Consider the following 18,627-nt stretch of genomic DNA (forward strand, 5'->3'; position numbering starts at 1 on the left):
AACAACACCAAGAAGTTAAATAAGATGCTATTAAATGACTAATGTGTAGCTGAAGAAATGAAAATCAAGAACCTTCTTGAAGAAAATGATGCCACTGCATGATCTATGAGTCATTGAATGATTTAATCAGAAGGAAGTGTTTTGAAGAGATGAAACCAACAGAAAACAACAAAACCCATGTGATATAGTTTCCACTGCTTTTTGTTGGTGAAGTGTGTCTGCTCCAGACAATAAATAGATGGGTTTTATTTTTTAATCCAGTCTTCTAATCTATGACGTTTGATTGAGCTTAAGTCATTTACATTCAGAGTTTAATATACATGGGTGGTACTTTGGTCCTGTCATTTTAGGAATGGGTTGTTCACTGATTTAGTCTTCTATTGTCATTTTAGTGGGATGTTCTTCCCATTTGCCTTGGGTTTTGTTGGGTGCTAATCCTCTTCTCTGTCCAGAGAACATCTTGAAGTATCATTTGTAGGGCAGGTTTGAAAGAGGCAAATTCCTTTAGCTTTTCTTTACTGTGGAAGAATTTTATTTCATTTTCAAAGACGAAAGAAAGCTTTGCTGGATATGTTATCCTGGGCCGACAATTTTTCCTTTTAGAATCTGGAATATGTCACTCCATTCTCTTATGGTCTGTAGAGTTTCCTGTGAGAGCTCTCCTGTGAATTTAATTGGCACTCCTTTATATGTCAATTGATTTTTTTCACGTGCACATTTAAGGATCTTTTCCTTATGTTCGATTGAAGCGAAATTGATGATCATATGTCGTGGTGAAGATCACTTTTGATCACGCCTGTTGGGAGTTCTGTGCCCCTCCTGGATCTTGTTTCCCAATTCTTTCTCTAGATTAGGGAAATTTTCCTTTATTATTTCATTAAATATATTTGTAAAATCAGTTTCTCTTTCTGCACCTTTTGGGACTCCCATAACTCTTATATTAGGCCTCTTAATAGTGTCTTTCAATTCTTGAATCCTTTTTTTGGCCTGATCCAGCTCTGCTTCCAGCTTTTTCTTTGCTCCCCCTTGGTGACAGGAAATATCTTCCAATTCTGAGATTCTTTCTTCTGCTTGCTTCATTCTATTTTGGAGACTCTCCACTGTACTTTTAATTTGCTCTACTGTGTTCTTAGTTTCTGATATTTGAGCCTTGATTTGCTTTATTGCTTCCTTAAATTCTTTGAACTCCTGTATTATGTGCTTCTCATTGTTGATCAGAATCTTTAAAATGAGTCTTATGGATTCTGTGTGCCCCATTTTCTCGATGTCTTCCTCAGTTAACTCTGAGGTTGGCATAGGGTTTTGCTCTCTTGCAGGGAAGTTTTCAGTATTATTCATTGTGCCTTTGTCTCTTCTTTTGCTCTTGATCATTGTACTTCTGGTTAGTAGAGTCTTCTCCCTGGGGCAGGTTTCTAAGCTGTGTCACCCACAGGTCTACAATGCGATTTTACTTATTGCAGTTGGTACATACCTTTTTGCTTGCAGCCAATTGTGCTACAACCTCCAGTGAGTTCCAGGTCTGGGTTCTTATGTCAGATTGCCACCATGATCTCCACAGCCCCAGCTCTTGGCTCACCACTCACCACCTCCTGTGATATCGTGCTAAGGCTTCACCATTGTCTCTGCAACCTTTCTCCCACTTCCGGTTGGAACAGGTCCCAGGATTAGAGAGACACCACATGTCCTATATAATTAGGTTGTTGGTGGTGCTGATCTTGTCTGAACCTGTTGGACGTTAGGTCTGGGTGCCACACGGACCTATTTTGACCCATATGATTCCACAGTCGGTATTATTTTCCTGCGGGATCAGTGCAATCCACTGAAGTCAGTGAGGTCTCTCGAGCTCAGCACATGCACCGTTCACTGTTGTCCCCTGTGGTTATGCAACAAGGTGGAGGAATCCACCATGGTGGGAGGGTTTGGGCAGGGGTGGGAGAACCCAAGTATCTATGTAACTGTGTCACATAATACAATGTAATTAATGAAGTTAAATAATAATAAAAAAAAAAAAAGCTATTGCCACAGTGCGCAAAATGGCGCCTGACGTACCACCACTACAGTTCTATATTTGCTGGCTGTCAGGTCTTAGGGCTACCCAGACCTGTCTTGGGTGGAACCTGTAGAATGCCACAGGTGGAACCCGTAGAATGCCACAGGTGGAACCCGTAGAATGCCACGTTGTTGCAGTTCATCGAGTCAGAAATGAGCTCACTCCTAGCTCAGCATATGCTCAGTCCTTTCCCTTGCTCTTTCCTCCTTACACAAAATTGCTCCCAATTTGGCTCTAGGGGGCTGACTGGGCTATGAAATCCACCCTGTTCTCGCACTGCCCGTCTGAGGTATGCTGCTCTGTCTCTGCTCCTGGTCAAATCAAACGGACCAGCAGAACAGACAGTTCTTTGTCTGGGTTCACCTCCCAAGCTCCCAGTGAAAGTCCCTTCCCACCTGGTTGCTGGTGGAGTTCCAGCTGCCGGTGGAGTTCAGATCGCCATACTGGAGTATCAGTCACTGCAACATGACACCATTGGTTTTGCTGCTTTCCCGTGTGGATCAGTCTCCAGGTACCCCTCTGCTGTTGTTCTGTCCTTTCCTATTTCCTGAAATATGTCCTCTCTGCTTCATCCTGATTAAATGTTTTTCCGTCCGTTTAAACGTGTCCTTATCCTATTCTGCCATTTTGGTTCTCCTAGATTGATATTGATTAAATTTTGTGCTACTGAAGTTAAAATATGGAAAACCAAGAATGGATGTGATAGTATATGAAAGAGGAAGTCTAATCCTGACTTTCATGAATATTAGTACTTGGGGTAATTGATTAACCTCCCCATGCCTCTATTTCTTCATCTGGCTTATTTGTACTTATTAATAGGATGATCATACATATGAGATAATGTATTGACCAACACTTCAAATGTGTAATGTAGAATTTTCTTTAAGAACGCTTTAAGAAGCAGTGATTTTAGAAACTTGCCATCATGAAGAACGTGGCATGCTGACATGGGTCATATAGATCACTGATACTCAGAAGTGTTTTTAATGTTTTTTTCCATTTCTGAGAATCAGAAAAATCTTGGAGTGACACAGCTCAGCAGATGTGATACTAGGCAATCATATGTCAGTGGTTCAAGTCAGAAATTCGACTATGGGATGATCAATTCTGTGGTTACCTTAGACCACAGATTGCTGCTGTTATTATTTTTTTTTTGAGGTTTATTAAGGAGTCTTTATTAACCAACCTTAGTAATAACAGGGCCCACTACAAATAGCTAACAAAAAATCCATATGGTAATCCAGTCAATCATAACCCCAAGAGGAACAGATAGTTATTACCTTGAAGTCCATCTGTTAAGCTGAAGATCTACGTCCCAGCTTCCCCAACAATATCAGCTATCCTAAGAGACAAGCAACAGATAATCTGGGCACACTTACAAAGCTGCAGACATTCATCTTTCCCTGACTTCTCTGCCCACATTCCACTACTGTTAGGTCTCACCTTACCTGGAACTCCTGTCAGTACACAAATTAGAAATACAAGGCATCTTAGCATTGCTATCTTCACTGTCCCGCCCAAGCAGTGAGGAATACAGACACACAGGGGCCATGCTCACGGGATACCCGTCCTTAGAGTTTGTCCTGGCCAAGAATCGGAGTGCCAGGGCGAAGGAGACCAAGAGAGTGAGCCCCTCTTATCATGAGCCTTAATAGGGGCTTGTGAGGGGAGTGGTTAGATAATAATACTATACCGCCCCCTCTAAGATCCCAGGTGACTATAGGTGAGACTCACAGGTGGGCAGGAGGGAATACTTAGGTGGGGAAGGGGAGTGGCTTCCAAGCTTGTGACCCTGAACTAGCTACCTACCTCACTACATTTCCCCCTCAGAGCCTTCCTAACCCGTACTGTTAAGAATTGCTGAGGGATACAGAATCATATCTTCTGTAGCTGCTTCCTGCTGATTATGGGCATAGGCTCTGCCTTTCTGGGGTTCAGAAGGCTCTTTCTATCTCATCCAATTAGTGGATCCATCTCACGAGCTGGATAATTTTCAGTCACTGTCAATGGCTGTGCTCCCACATGGTCCGCATTCTCCCAGGTAGTTGCTGGATTCTGAAATAGTTTAAATCATTATGAGCAAAACTGGAACAAAACAAACAGTCTAAGGCCTGTCAGTTATCCATAACTGTGTAGACAGAGTCTTCACAGATGAGAATGTTTGTTGTAAAAGCTGGCCTTTTTCCAATTGTAAGGCTCTATGTAAAGCAGTGAGGTTCAGCCTGAGCTTCTATTAGCTGGGTAAAGTCCACAATGACCTATCCTGTCTTTCTAACTCTCTCCTTTATGCAGTTACTGCCCTCAGTAAACCATTCAACATCTGGATTCTCTAGAGGTTCTTCCTGTATATGTGATGTTTGAACCTCAAGTGGCTGACCTCAAGCCAGCTTTGTGACTTTCTCCACCAGGATTGCTGTAGCAGCAACTGTTCTAAGCATATAGGCCACCTGCAGCCACTGTATTATAAGTTCTTCCTACTAAGACTTTTCAGATACCCAAACATACAATACTTGAAAAATTTCTATAAATATTACCAATGTCTATATAGCAGTTGCAAAACTTTCATATACCCTTAATGTAAATACCTAAACAGACATAAAGTTCTATTCATTTTTTAATGATAATAACCAAAGTTCTTCCAGTGTCAAAATGGATATTATTTACAAGCTTCTGAGTCCATGATCTGAAAACATAACAATTGACTTAGACTTACAGGAAATTAACTTTAGGGAATTTCGAAGGGTAGCAAATGTCTTCAAAGTAAAGGAGCTAAATATTCAGACATAACCAAAAACTGAGATGATAAATCTTAATGTACTAATACAGCAAAGTTAGCACTAATTGTAATAATACAAATCTGAAGATGTCAGGGAATGTTAAAAATGCTCCAATATGGGAAGCAGTTTTTACAGCAGACTCGTAGGCTGGCAATCTTGATTAGCACTCAGTGGCCTCAGGATCAGCCCAAAGGCGTTCTGGTCTGGCAGGAAAGCCAGCAAGAGTGCATATCAGGTGTGGGAAGCCAGGACACTGCTGCAAAGAGTGTCCCTCCAGAGGGACCTCAGTGGTCCATGCCCCAGTGCAAAGAAGCAGCCATCAAAGATGCTTGTGCTCTTCTCTCAAAGGAGAAGGGAATCTCCACTTTGTGTGTGGCCTTGTCTAATGACTTATGGGATTGTGGAGGGTTCAAGAGGCTAGGCATTGCATGTCAAGAGCCTCAGGTGATCACTGATATCACGCATAGCATGTTAATTTGTTAAAGTCCCTAGAGTCACTGTGTACTGTCTTCCCATGCAGGACTTATATATTGATTATTAAGCATGCAGTCTTTCCTGAAACAGTTGCCTGAGAGGACTGAAGAGTGCGATCAGGCAGGCCTGAGAGTAAATCCTATAACCCAAGTAACCTGTGACTAGACCTGCAAGTTGTAACGATATTTTCCAAATACAAATTTTCCTAGTCCATAATCAAAGACTTTGCTTTCCCTGTCTTTTCCCTTTCATTTCATTTTGTTGAATTCTTTTTCTAAACCTTGGTTTTTGTCCTACCAATTTGTTTGTTAATCCTTTTGTTAGATCTGCAGCATTATGCAGATACAGATGCATGAGACCAAAGTGCAAAGTAAAAGTACCGTATATGATTTAATGACTTTTATTTAGTATATGTGGTAGGCTGGAGTTTCTTTGCCTAGCTCCTTACTACTATGCCTTTTTGAACAAAATTATTTATTTTTGCTTAAAAAGCAGAGACATAGGGGTCTTTCCTACCTTGGAGCCCCCTCCTATCACTCAGGCAGGAGCTCTTTTTCTTTCTTGCCTAAATAAAATCATACTTTGTGGAAAAAAAAAAAGCAGAGAAATAAATATTTTATCTACTGGTTCACTCTCCAAGATGTCCACAACAGCTCAAACTGGGTCAACCTAAAGTCAGGAGCCTGGAAATAAGTTTAGGTCTCTCACGTGAGTGGCAGGGATCAAAGCACTTGACCGTCATCATCCTAAGTATTCATTTGCAGGGAGGTGGATTAGAAATAGCATAGATGGGACTTGTAATCAGGGTACTCAAATATGAGATGCAGGCATCCCAATCGGCAACTTAATTTTTTTGCCAAATATCTATCCCGTTGATAATACTTTTAAAAAGATCCCTGCTAACTATAAATGCTGGTTCTCAAAGACACCTTTATATGATTTTCTAGTCATAGTTTTATTATACATGATTATTCTATAGTTTTATTACATAACCTAAAGATATTTTGTCACATACTTAAATTTTTTTCTTCCATTCATTCATTGATGTAAATGATGACTTATTAATTAAATTAGTTCTTTATTTTGGGGTTCAGTCACAAGATAGAAATTTAAGGTTTTAAATTTAGAAATTTACTGTTTTAAATAAAAATTATGATTGAAAAGACAGTGGCAGTTTACTTAGGAAGAATTTGGTTTATACTGGTTCCACTTTTCTTCATTTAAAGGGTTGATAGAAACTAGACATGTAAAATTGTGAAAATATATGGATTCCATAATAATACTTTTTTAAAAAAAATATTAATTTGAAAGGCAGAGCACACACACACAAAAAGAGACAGAGATCTCCTATCTGTTGTTTCATTCCCCAAATGGCCTAACCTGGAGAGGGTGATCTGAAGGCCAGAACCATCTCCCGCGTGAGCGCAAGGGGAAAAGCACTGAGTCATCTTCCACTTGCCCAGGCATAGTATCAGGAAGCTGGATTGGAAGCAGGGCAACCATGTGCTCACCTGGTGCCATATGGGATGCTGCACTGCAGGAAGCAACTTTACTCACTGTGCCATGGGGCTGGCCCCAACAGTGATTGATTTCTTAAAAGATTTATATATTTTTGTTGGAAAAGCAGACTTACAGAGAGGAGGAGAGATAGACAAGAAGATCTTCCACCCGCTGAATCACTGTGCCGTACTCATTGTATCAACTTTTCCCATTATTTCATAAGCCACAGTAAAATAACGACCCATCCTTCAAAACATCGGGAAATATCAAGTAAACAGCGATAATACATGCTATTATTTCGATACAAAAGAAATGAAAGTCTTCAATTTCTCTTGGCTAATATATGCTCTGTAAAAAAGAAAAAGAACTTTAAGATCTACATTTAAAAAATTTTTACTTTATTTAGAAATCAGGAAAGATAAGCATACAGAAAAGAGAACTTCATTCATTGGTTCACACTCCATGTGCATAGAGCAGGCCGCGCTGAAGTTTGCAGCCACGGACTCAGGCCACATCCATGACACAGGTGTCGTGAATTCAGGTACTGGAGCCATCACTGCTGCCCTCCAGGATCTGCATTAGCCGGAAGCTGAAGTCAGGAGCCAGAGCCACGTGCCAAACCTAGGTATTCAAGTAAATGCAGGAGTCAGTTCCCAGGCTTTACCTTTTAGATAATTCTAACCAGCTACTCCTTGAGTTTTAAAATAGCATTCTTTTGCTTTAATGTAATTGCAAATGGTCTGTTAGTCTAGATGCATAAGATTTTTGAGATTTTTATTATATGTGTTTTTTTCAACAGAACGTTGATAATTTTGACAAGAACATGTGATACTTTCTACACTGTTTTATAATAGTGTTGGCGTTGGTTTAATGTGAATTGTTATTTTAACTTTTACAATTCTCATTCTTTCTTCTTCACTTAGAGGAAATGTACTTTATTAAAGGTTAAACATTCAACGCATTTACCAGGAAGATGCCATATTGAGAATGTGATGAGAAATTGGATCCTATTTTAAGAAAACTCTAATGAGGAAATAATTCCTTTTGTTCTTACAAAATGTGTTTTAATAAATAGACTAATTAAAAAAACAGTTTTAAATTTAAAAAGACCTGGTAGAAAACTGCTGTAATCTGAATGTAGGATAGTTGCTTGTAAGAATGGTTATATCCTAGATTATACTCATTTCTTTATACTGTAAATCTTGTTTCTTATTATTTCTGAAGTATTTTTCCCAGAGAGTCTATCTTCCATTCAGAACACTGTCCTCCTTCTCTATTCTCTTCAGTACATATCTACCCGTTTGATTAAAATAGAAAAATTCCAAAATAAACTAAATACAGCAGTCATCCTCTTGAACTACCTGTTAAGGGGAATCAAAAGATTGATACATTATTATTTGGATGATAGAATTATTTGGGGATATGTGTTCTCTCATTTACAGGGTTTTTGCATTGATAATTTTACAGATGTTTGTGGAACACCTACTGAACTCCAACTACTGTTTTAGGAACTGGCATACTGATAAACAAACAGTGATCTGATAACCTTTCTAGAACTTACCTTCTACTGCAGGGACATGCAGGAAGCAAATATAGGAGATGACACCATTAATTGGCAAGAATTGCACTGAAGCTTTTCTGATTGTAGTCACTGAGAATTTCCATGTTGCTAAATGCAGGGGTCAGTTCCCAGGCTTTACTTGTTAGATAATTCTGTCAGCAAGTTAGTTTCCCTTGAAGCACTTGGGTTTCTCAAACAGCACATTATCTTGCTTATTTTAGTTTAGATAGCTTCACTCCGTGTTCTCTGCTAGTTTCTCTTTTATTGCTGTTCCTGGAATGCCATAGAGCTCAGCACTTTGTTCTGACTTTGGTTTCACAGTTTTAAATAGCAGGTATATGCTGATATCTCTGAAATGTAGAACTCTAGTCACTGTCTTGTCTGGCCTAAAACACATATATACAGTTACCTACTTATATTTTTACTTGAATGTCTTACAGACATTCAAACTCAATATATCTGTAACTGAGTTCTTTGTAATTTTTTCTAGTTGAAAACCTGTAATTCTTCCAATCTTTCCCATTCCACTTCGTGGCAGTAGCTATATTGTTGCTTACACCATAAATCTTGATGCCATCCTTTATTTTATTCTTCTTCTGTTTTTAATCTCACACCAAACCTCCAGTTTCTCAGAATACTATATTTTGAAATATGCCTGCTGTTTGTTGCTGCTACACTGAGGTAAAACAGAAGCCACATAATGTAAAAGCAGAGCTCAGCCTCTTGTCCGCCTCTCTTAGCACAAGATGTCCTTGCCTACCCTTTATCAGGAGGAATTCACTGACTTAATGAAGTGTCCCCATAAGGGACAATCACCAGGTACAAAGAGTCATTTGCTTCTCCGGTAGATAAGAACCTTGATGGCCAGTATTGTCCTGCAGTGGTTTGTGTAGGGGAATTCCAAGTCTAGGTACAGTATAACTGCTACCTTCACTTAAACCCCCAGACTAACTGGAGCTCACCTGGCTAACATAAATTCCCTAGGGCCCGGCAGCATGGCCTAGCAGCTAAAGTCCTCACCTTGAAGGCCCGGGATCCCATATGGGCGCCGGTTCTAATCCCGGCAGCTCCACTTCCCATCCAGCTCCCTGCTTGTGGCCTGGGAAAGCAGTCGAGGGCGGCCCAATGCTTTGAGACCCTGCACCCGCGTGGGAGACCTGGAAGAGGTTCCAGGTTCCTGGCTTCGGATCGGCATAGCACCGGCCGTTGCTGCTCACTTGGGGAGTGAATCATCTGTCTCTCTGTCTCTCCTTCTCTCTGTATATCCGACTTTGTAATGGAAATAAATAAATCTTTAAAAAAAAAAAAATAAATTCCCTAAAGAACACAGTATCACTGGCCAATCCAGGGAGGGTCACGAGCTCCACTGACCAACCAGGAACTTGGACATGAGCTGATCACACACCTTTCAGTCCCAATTTCAATCTATAAGAACTTTCATCTGTAACTGTTTCAGGAGCCTGGGAATTAAACAGTAGCTGTTTGGCTCCTTGCTCTACACTTTGAAATAAATACCTACTTTAAAGCAAAACAATAAATACCTGTTTTCCTCCACCACCCAGATGTCAGTGATTGACTTTTTGCATGGGCAAACAGACCAATGTGGAGGTTCTACAGTACCTTGAACCAGTTTAGAATGTTGTTCAGCAACAGAGGCCAGTTGCCATTGCTTGCCTGGATGATTACAGTAGCATCCTAATTGGTCTTCCCAGTTCTGCCTCTGTCTCCCTTGATTTAGTTATTAATTAGTTATTAATACAGGAGCTGGAAATTCTTTACAATATGAGTCACATTGACCCGCTTTGTACAACTCTGGTGGCTTCATCTGAATCAGAGTCCTTATGTGGACCTAGGATCTGGTGCGTACCAGTATTCCTCCCTCATTTTTTCTGCCATAGGTATAGTGCTCTATCCTTGAGTCCACCAGACAGTTTTTCCACCACAGAGCTATGGTGTACACCGTTCACTCGTTCCTTCACTTCAGGGCTTTTACTCATACGTTACCATGTAGTCTTACCTAGTCACCTTATCTAAAATTTTTATTACCATTCTGACCCATGCTGTATTCCTTACTTTCATAGTGGTTAAGATCACAGAATTTTCTCAGAATAGCTGAATTTGAATCCTATATCTGCAGCATTCTGTGTAGGTAACCTGTAGATTACTTTTGTATAGAGAGGGAAGGTACAGTACAAGAGAATCTAAATTACACAAAATTGCAGAAGTAATAAAACAGAACAGAGCTCAGCACTCACACGTCTAGTCTGGCTCCAGAGCTGTCTATCCTACTCATCCTTCAAATGCTCGTATTTTCCAGAGTGCCATTTCTGTCTATAAATCCCTCTGTCCATTATTCTTGAGTAAAGCTGCCATGGTTCAAACTCTTTATATGCATTGCTAACTTTAAAGATATATCCCTAATTTAACTCTTCTCTGATTTCTCATATTTTTGATTGCTTGTTTGTTAGACTCATTTAGATATCCAGCTAGCATCTCAAACTCAGCCTGCTTAGAATTCAGACACTTTCCACTTGAAGCCATTTTTCACCTTTAGTATTCCCAGTTTCAGTAAGGAATGCTGTTGTTCATGTATTTGCTTTGTGAGGAACCCAGAAAGCATTCTTGATTTTTCCTTCTTTTCTTTTTCAGTAAACAGCTGATAGATTTTGAAAGAGTACAGTGAGAAAATACTATTAGATTATTTTAAGCTGTAAGCACTGAACGTTTCATTGCTGAGATAGGTTCAATGGAAGGATTAAAACAAACCACACACATGCACGACCCATTTATTTCCTGCCTTCAGGGAACATACCTCACCAACAAAGATACACATAGACTGAAAATGAAAGGATGGAAAGAGATGCTTATCCATTATTTCTTTAAGTCTTCTCTCTTCCTCAGAGACTTGTCTTACTTCTATGATTTTTTTTTTCTTCTTCTTTTTTACATAGCTGCAGCTGAAAGCCTTCAAACTCGTTGGTCATCCTTCTGCTTTGTTTTATGTTAACTGTGTACTCTACCAAATGCCTTGTGAGTTACGAATTTTGTAATCGGACTGCTGGTGTGAACAGGCATTTATTGGTAGGCTGTGTATGGACACCAGGCTATTTATAATGAGCAGATTCTCTCATCTTTCCTTGTGATTCTTTCCCCAGTCTAGCCTAGATTCCTCACATGCCATGCTGCCCAGTACTATGATGAATACTTAAAGGGATATAGTTTGCAGAGCTCCGAGATTTTCTTTATGGAGATCACTTCTCCTCTTTGTATACTGTCCTATGAACCATAGCTGTCTTGGTCATCCAGGAGTCGGCTTCATTTCTTCAACTCAGGGACTCTATAGGACTGTGCCTCATTTCCCTTCTCCCTGTGTCTCTACCTAGAAATGTTCTTGAGGAAATATCCTGAGAATGAACACAGGCAGGATTCACTTTGTTATTTTTCCACCTATCAGAAGCTATCATCCTTTGTTGTCTGGTGTTTAGTGTCTTGAAAACCATCCTCTCATATGTTTTATCCAGGGTTTTTGGTTGTTTTAAATTAAAGGGTAAACCCAAGTATGTTATTTTTGGCAAAAAGTATAAGCTTTTTTAAAAATAATAAATTTCTATAGTATTTTTTCTGAATATATTATGCATTCTTGAAATATCTTACCCCAAGCTGCCAGTTTTACTTTTTTTTTGCTTCACTGGTTGAAATATGTGTATGCACAGACTTCAAGATTTTTTTACACTATAAAAAGCTTATTTTTAAATTTTATTTTTGTAGTCCGTATGTGTGTAATATGCACATACAAGTATGCACACACACATATACATAATGTATTTCCCCATCTAACAGCTGCTCTTGAACTTTAACTTAAATCCTGATTGTAGTTTTGAATAGTATCTAAATTAAACAGTACAGTATCTTCTGTGTATATTAAAAGTTAAGTATCCATTTGTTGCTCCATTGCCTACTTTCATTGTAAATTTTAGGTTTAAAATGTTAATTTTTGTATTCACTATTGCTTTTTTTCTCTTGGAACATTTCCAGTGGTTTTTAAATAGTTGGTAACTATAAATCTCTCCCTCATTCCTACTCCAACATACTTGATATTACTTTCTAAGTCAAAGTGAAAAGAAAACTTATTTTTAAAAAAGTTTTACCAATTATTATAGGAAAGGCAGATTTGCAAAGAGAAGGAGAGACAGATCTTCCATCCACTGATTCACTCCCAAAGTGGCTGCAACAGCTGGAGCTGAGCTGATCCAAAGCCAGGATCCAGGAATGTCTTCTGGGTCTCCCACATGGGTAAAGGGTCCCGAGGCTTTGGGCCGTCTTCTACTGCTTTCCCAGGCCACAGGCAGGGAGCTGGATGGGAAGTGGAGTAGCCAGGACATGAACCAGTGCCCATATGGGGTTCTGGTGGATGAAAAGTGAGGATTTAGTCACTAGGCTGTCGTGCTCGCCCAAGAAATATTTTCCCTGTCAGTCTGTTTCCTCGGTTTTGCCTTCGTTTTTCTGATCTCAGAGAACATATAATTTATTGTGCTGTCCAATATTTATCCTTTCCACCTGTATTCTGAAACACTGTTCAACTTTTGAACTCTTTATCTTCTGGTGTCCCTGTCCAGTTATGGTCTGTATGAAGTTTACTGCTGGGGTCCGTGCAGTGGGTGTGGAAGACACGAAGGTGTAAAGAGTATTGTTTTTGTCCCAGCTACTCTATACTGATAGTTGTATAAATAATAATCAAGAATAATAGTCTAATTGCTATATTACACAAGGTGAAATTGCAAATGAGTATTACTTTGGTAGATAACTTTCTTTTAATTTTTCTTGTTAAATTTTGGATTAGAATGAGAGGGAGGGAGAGAAAAAATAGGGAGAAGAGGAGAGGACAGAGGGTGGAAGCAAGAGCATAGCATGGTCGGAGAGGTAGAATGCTAGAATACTGTGGCATCCGGGCAGCTCTGTATGTGATCTTGCTAACTGAACTTGAGTCTGAGAAGATGACTGAGGTTATCTTTTCTCCCTTTCCAAAAAGGTAACCAAGAAATTGGAACTTAGTCCAAGTCTGTCACATAGATGACAAACCCTAAACCCTAATGAGTTGAGCCATCATGTGTTGCTTCCCAGGGTGCATGTAAGCAGAAAGCTAGAAACAGGAGTGGAGCTGTGACTTGCAATTTAGGCACTCCATCGTGGGACTCGGGTTTCTTAACCACTAGACCAAATGCTTACCCCATTGTAGATGGAATTTAATTTACTCCCCATGGCACCAGATTCACTGTCAAGGGACATGTAGCATGTTTAAAAAAAAAAGCTTAAGAGTGAGCTTTTGGGGCAACATTGTGCACAATGGATGAAAAAGCTTTCTGCAATTCTAGTACCCCAAATGAACACTGACTGCTTTGATTCCCAGCTGCTCTACTTGCTGCCCAGCTCCTGCTAATGCAATTGGGAAAGCAGTGGCAGATAGCCCAATTGCTTGGGTACCTGCCGCTCATGTGGGAGACACAGATTAAGTGTTTGGCTTCTTCCCCCAGCACCAGCCATGAGACCATTTGGGAAGTGAACTGGTGGCTTCAAGGTCACTCTGTCTCTCTGTCTTTCCTTTCTTTGTAACTCTGCCTTTCATTTTTTTTTTTTTAGAAAAGATAATCTGTCTTAAAATCAAACTTAAATATATCTGTAATATTTAAACATAGCTTACACACAGAAACCATTACTATGTGAAAGCATTACTATATTGAAAACATTTTTATATTTTCAGTTCTGGAATAACTTGGGGATATGACAATATACAGAAGATGTTATTCAAGAAAAATACTGTTAAACTTGTGAAATACTATATCCAGAGGGAAAAAATTCTAGAAAAGTCAATATATGTATAGAGGAGATGATGATGGTATGGTTTTAATGAGCTAAGTTTGTATTATTCTGGAAGTAAGTCTGTCAATATAATTTAGAATTATTGATTTGTAATATATCATTTAAATGGAAAATTATTTAATTTTCTTTTGTCTTCTCTTTCCTCCACCTGTACTCTTTTCTTGTTACAGATCATTCGTCAGTTGGTGGTCTGGGAGATAGTTTTTATGAATACTTGTTAAAAGCATGGCTGATGTCAGATAAAACAGACCATGAGGCGAGAAAGATGTACGATGACGCTATTGAGGTGATTATTGTTTCAAATTCTTCTTATTTAGCATATGTATTTGACAGCAATTAAGAAAATATAACATTTTATCATATGAATTAACAGTATTAATACTGGTATTTTAATATTAATATTTTAGTAGAAAAGCCTTCTGAGTCTTGCGCTTTTTCAAAATTTTTAGCATGTAAAACAATGTAGTTTATGTACTTAAGGTGATTTAATTGCTGTTATATCCACAAAAGCTGGATCATTGCTTTTGATTAGCCTCGTAAATTACGTATTTAGAGCCGTATGAGTAAATTATAGTAATAGCACATTTATATAGTACTTTTCATGCCAAACACTGTTCTAACCATTTGATGTTTATGAGATTATTTAATCATTATCACCGTCTTAGACATAAGATCCTACCTTAAGGCACAGTGAGACTTAAAAGTTTCCGAAGATCTCATGATCGCATGGCTGTAAGTAATGTAGCCTGGACCAGAACTGTGTGGGTACCAAGCCTGTATTGTTAACCACACTCTTGTATTGTTTCATATTTGTACAACCTCATGCCATGTGGTTGTGCAGTTTAAAGTTAAAACAAGACTCATCCCAGCATAAACTATGTGGCGAAAGTATATTGGAAAGTTTATTGTTTTGTAGATACATTGTATACCCAGATTCTTTAACAACTTAATTACTTGTCAACAGTTATATTTTCCTAAAATGACAGCCCCAAGCTGATAGAGCCAGTGGTAAGTTTTCACCATTATAGATTTTGTGTAAAAACTAAGGGTCATTTATATCTCTACTTTTGGGAGATCTAATTCCCTGTAGTTGTTTTTATAAATGCACTGGAGATAAATAAACACTTAATATGTGAAACACAGTGCTTTGTCCATTTTCTACTCTCAAAAATGTTTATTGAAGGATTGTGGTAACTAATGAACTAATACAGTGGATAGAATTGAGAAAGGTATAATCAAGGATCTAAATTTTAGTAGCTTCTAAATTTTTTGTGGTGTCTTAAATTTTGAAGTGTTGAAGAGTTTCATTCTCTTATTAAAACTTAAGTTTTTATTGGCCCGGTGCGGTGGCCTAGTGGTTAAAGTCTCACCTTGAACTCGCCAGGATCTCATATGGGCACCAATTCTAATCCCGGCAGCTCCACTTCCTATCCAGCTCCCTGCTTGTGGCCTGGGAAAGCAGTGGAGGACGGCCCAATGCTTTGGGATCCTGCACTCATGTGGGAGACCTGGAGGAGGTTTCTAGCTCCTGGCTTTGGATTGGCGCAACACCAGCCATTACGGCTCACTTGGGGCGTGAACCATCGGACAGAAGAACTTCCTCTCTGTCTCTCCTCCTCTCTGTATTTCTGCCTTTCCAACAAAAAATAAATAAATCTTTTTTTAAAAATTGTCTTTCTGAGCTAGTCTATTTAAATTATTCCATCTGTACTCTGTTCTCTGCATGTACAGATCTTCCTGTTCCTTTTAACTTAAAAAAAAAATTGTTTATTTTTATTCATTTATAAGGTAGAGTTTTTGAGGGGCAGAGAGAGTGAGAGTTTTGCATATTCTGTTCCATTTCCTAAATGACCGCAATGGCCAATGCTGAGCTGACCTGAAGCTTGGAGCCAGGTGCTGCTTTTGGGTCTCCCACGTGGTTGCAGGGTCTTGGAACATCCTCCACTGCTTTCCCAGGCCATAAGAATAGAGCTGGATTGGAAGTGTGCCAGCCAGGACTTGCACTAGCACATATAGGATGCCTGCTCTATAGGATGGAGGGTTAGCTTGCTGCAGCGCTGCTCCAGTCCCATTCCTGTTAACATTAACTAGCTTATTTAATTGTACAGTTTATGCTCTGATGAAATTTATTCTAATTTTTAATTTTAAAGGTCCTTTTGGAGCAAGAAAGCAAAGCTAATGTTAGTGAAGATTTATTTAATGCCTTTGGATATGATAGAAATATTACCCTTCACTGCCGTTCAACAGTTTGACAGTTTATACAAGTTGAATTATTAGGGATTTGTTCATATTTTGAGAGAGTGAGAAGAGCCTTACAAGTAATTCCATGAGTCTATAAGTGGATTGCTTTGTTTAAAAAAAAGTTACTCTTTCTTTATGTCCTTTTAACTGTAGTTGTAAGTTTGTGGGGATATGTTTAAATATATTGTAATTAGAATATGGTAAGAACTATGTTATAATGAACAGAAATAGCAAAATGCCAAGAGCATTGCATATAAATTCAAAAGCAAGGTGAAGAATATAATTATTAGGAAATTTATGAAGCATCTTGTTTACAAAAATATGCAAGCATCATGAGATCCACAAAGACAAAAACCTTTGTTCCTACACTGCCAAAACAAATCTTTGCATGTATGTATCAGAATGCGTACGGCTAGAAAACAACAGCAGTCACTACACTTAGAATGCGCTAGTAGTCCATTATCAAAAACCCCTTCTCTCAACAGCAGGTCAAGTGCAGTTATTAAGAATGCTGTTCATTGAGAAACCTGTTAATTAAACGTTTATCAAATTTGCACTACCAAAGAGATTTTTTTGAAGTAGAAGATAATGAATAAAACATACTCCCTTCAATTTTCTGAAACATTTGTTATCACAGAGTATAGAATAAATTTTTCCAAAGCTTACTGTTACTGAATTTGCCAGAGAATAACCCACAATAAAAATAAGCATTAATTCTTGAGTAAAATGTTGCCTTTTATTGTCAGAAATCACTAGTAACATATAATAATTTCTATCAAAGAGAGCTGAATTAATGTGGTGTCATGTTTTTCTAGTAAAATGGCTCTAAAGGTAGAAAAATAGTCTGTAACCTTTCTCAGCAAGGTCTGAGATTGTAGTTCAAAAGAGCAAAGCTCTTAAAAATCTCATTTTGAAATGAAATGTGGTTATTATGCTATATAATAATTCAGTTTTTTCTCTGAGTAAAACTGACATTCCAGGAGCATCAGTTGTGTTTATCATATGGCCTCTTTGACCCATCTTTGTCTAAAACAGATGTCGAAGCTGAGGAAGTAAAGGACTGCGGAGTAAAGGGATCAGTATTCAAACTTGTGCTAGTTTTGAAAGATTTATAATACAGTAAGGTGGCTCACTCAATGGTGGCTTTTTGAAGTACTTTACCAAATGGTATAGTTACATGAAAAATGAGAAACCATTTTAAATACTGAAATTATATTTTCTTACTAACCTGGGCACCTGTCTCAGTGTTTTGTCATATGAAATAGAACACATATTACTAAAGACTCTTGGGTTATAATTTACCATCAGAATCTCAGTTGATTTTTATGATTTTTACTTAACTGAAGATAGCATATCCTGTAGTAGGTTGTGTTATTTAGAAAGCTGATCCTCAGCCATGTCTTCCCTCCCCAGATTTGTCATATTTAGTGATGAGAGCACTTGTTTCAAATTATATGCCATTTGTTTACGCACTCCAAATGTTATATTACCTTTTATTTATGAGTGTATACTATAACATATTAATAGTGATATTAATAATAATATAAATAATTTGTGATTTGTAATAAATTAAGTTTTTCAGTTTCGAAAGAAACTGCTTTTATTTGTGTGATAGCCAGGATATAGAAAGTTTCGACATTAATGGTCTGCTTCTAACCACTTGAATGTTTTCTCTTTTTTGTAGGCTATAGAAAAACATCTTATTAAGAAATCCCATGGCGGTCTTGTCTTTATTGGAGAATGGAAGAACGGTCACTTGGAAAGGAAGATGGGGCATTTGGCCTGCTTTGCTGGGGGAATGTTTGCTCTAGGAGCGGATGGTTCCAGAAAGGATAAAGCTGGTCATTACTTAGAGCTAGGGGCAGAAATAGCACGTACATGTCATGAGTCATACGACAGAACTGGTAAGAATCTTAATGAGGTAATTTTTGTGTTAAAAAAAATGTCCAGGAATTAAAGGGAAATAAATAAAAAATATCTACTTAAGATAGTTTACTGTAACACAGTAGGTAATTTTTGTAAGAATTTTAATTTTTCATTCCAGAATTTTTTTTCTCTTTTGTTCTTCCTCATCTTTTTTTTTTCATTTAAAGTAAAGTTTACTTAAAAGAAGAGGATATCACAAATACACATGGGACATGTTCGGC

General features: G+C 38.3%; 1 protein-coding gene across 1 annotated transcript in view; it reads left to right on the forward strand.

Annotated features, from left to right (window-relative positions):
* The window catches only part of MAN1A2 (mannosidase alpha class 1A member 2), a 160,258-nt gene that overhangs the window by 115,342 nt on the left and 26,289 nt on the right, over positions 1-18,627 (forward strand). The window contains exons 9-10 of the mRNA XM_058660113.1: positions 14,410-14,525; positions 18,165-18,384. Of these exons, the coding sequence (XP_058516096.1) occupies positions 14,410-14,525; positions 18,165-18,384 (336 nt within the window). The remainder of the gene's footprint in view (positions 1-14,409; positions 14,526-18,164; positions 18,385-18,627) is intronic.

The sequence above is a fragment of the Ochotona princeps genome, chromosome 2 (genome assembly GCF_030435755.1).
Source record: "Ochotona princeps isolate mOchPri1 chromosome 2, mOchPri1.hap1, whole genome shotgun sequence".
NCBI classification, from domain to species: Eukaryota; Metazoa; Chordata; class Mammalia; order Lagomorpha; family Ochotonidae; genus Ochotona; species Ochotona princeps.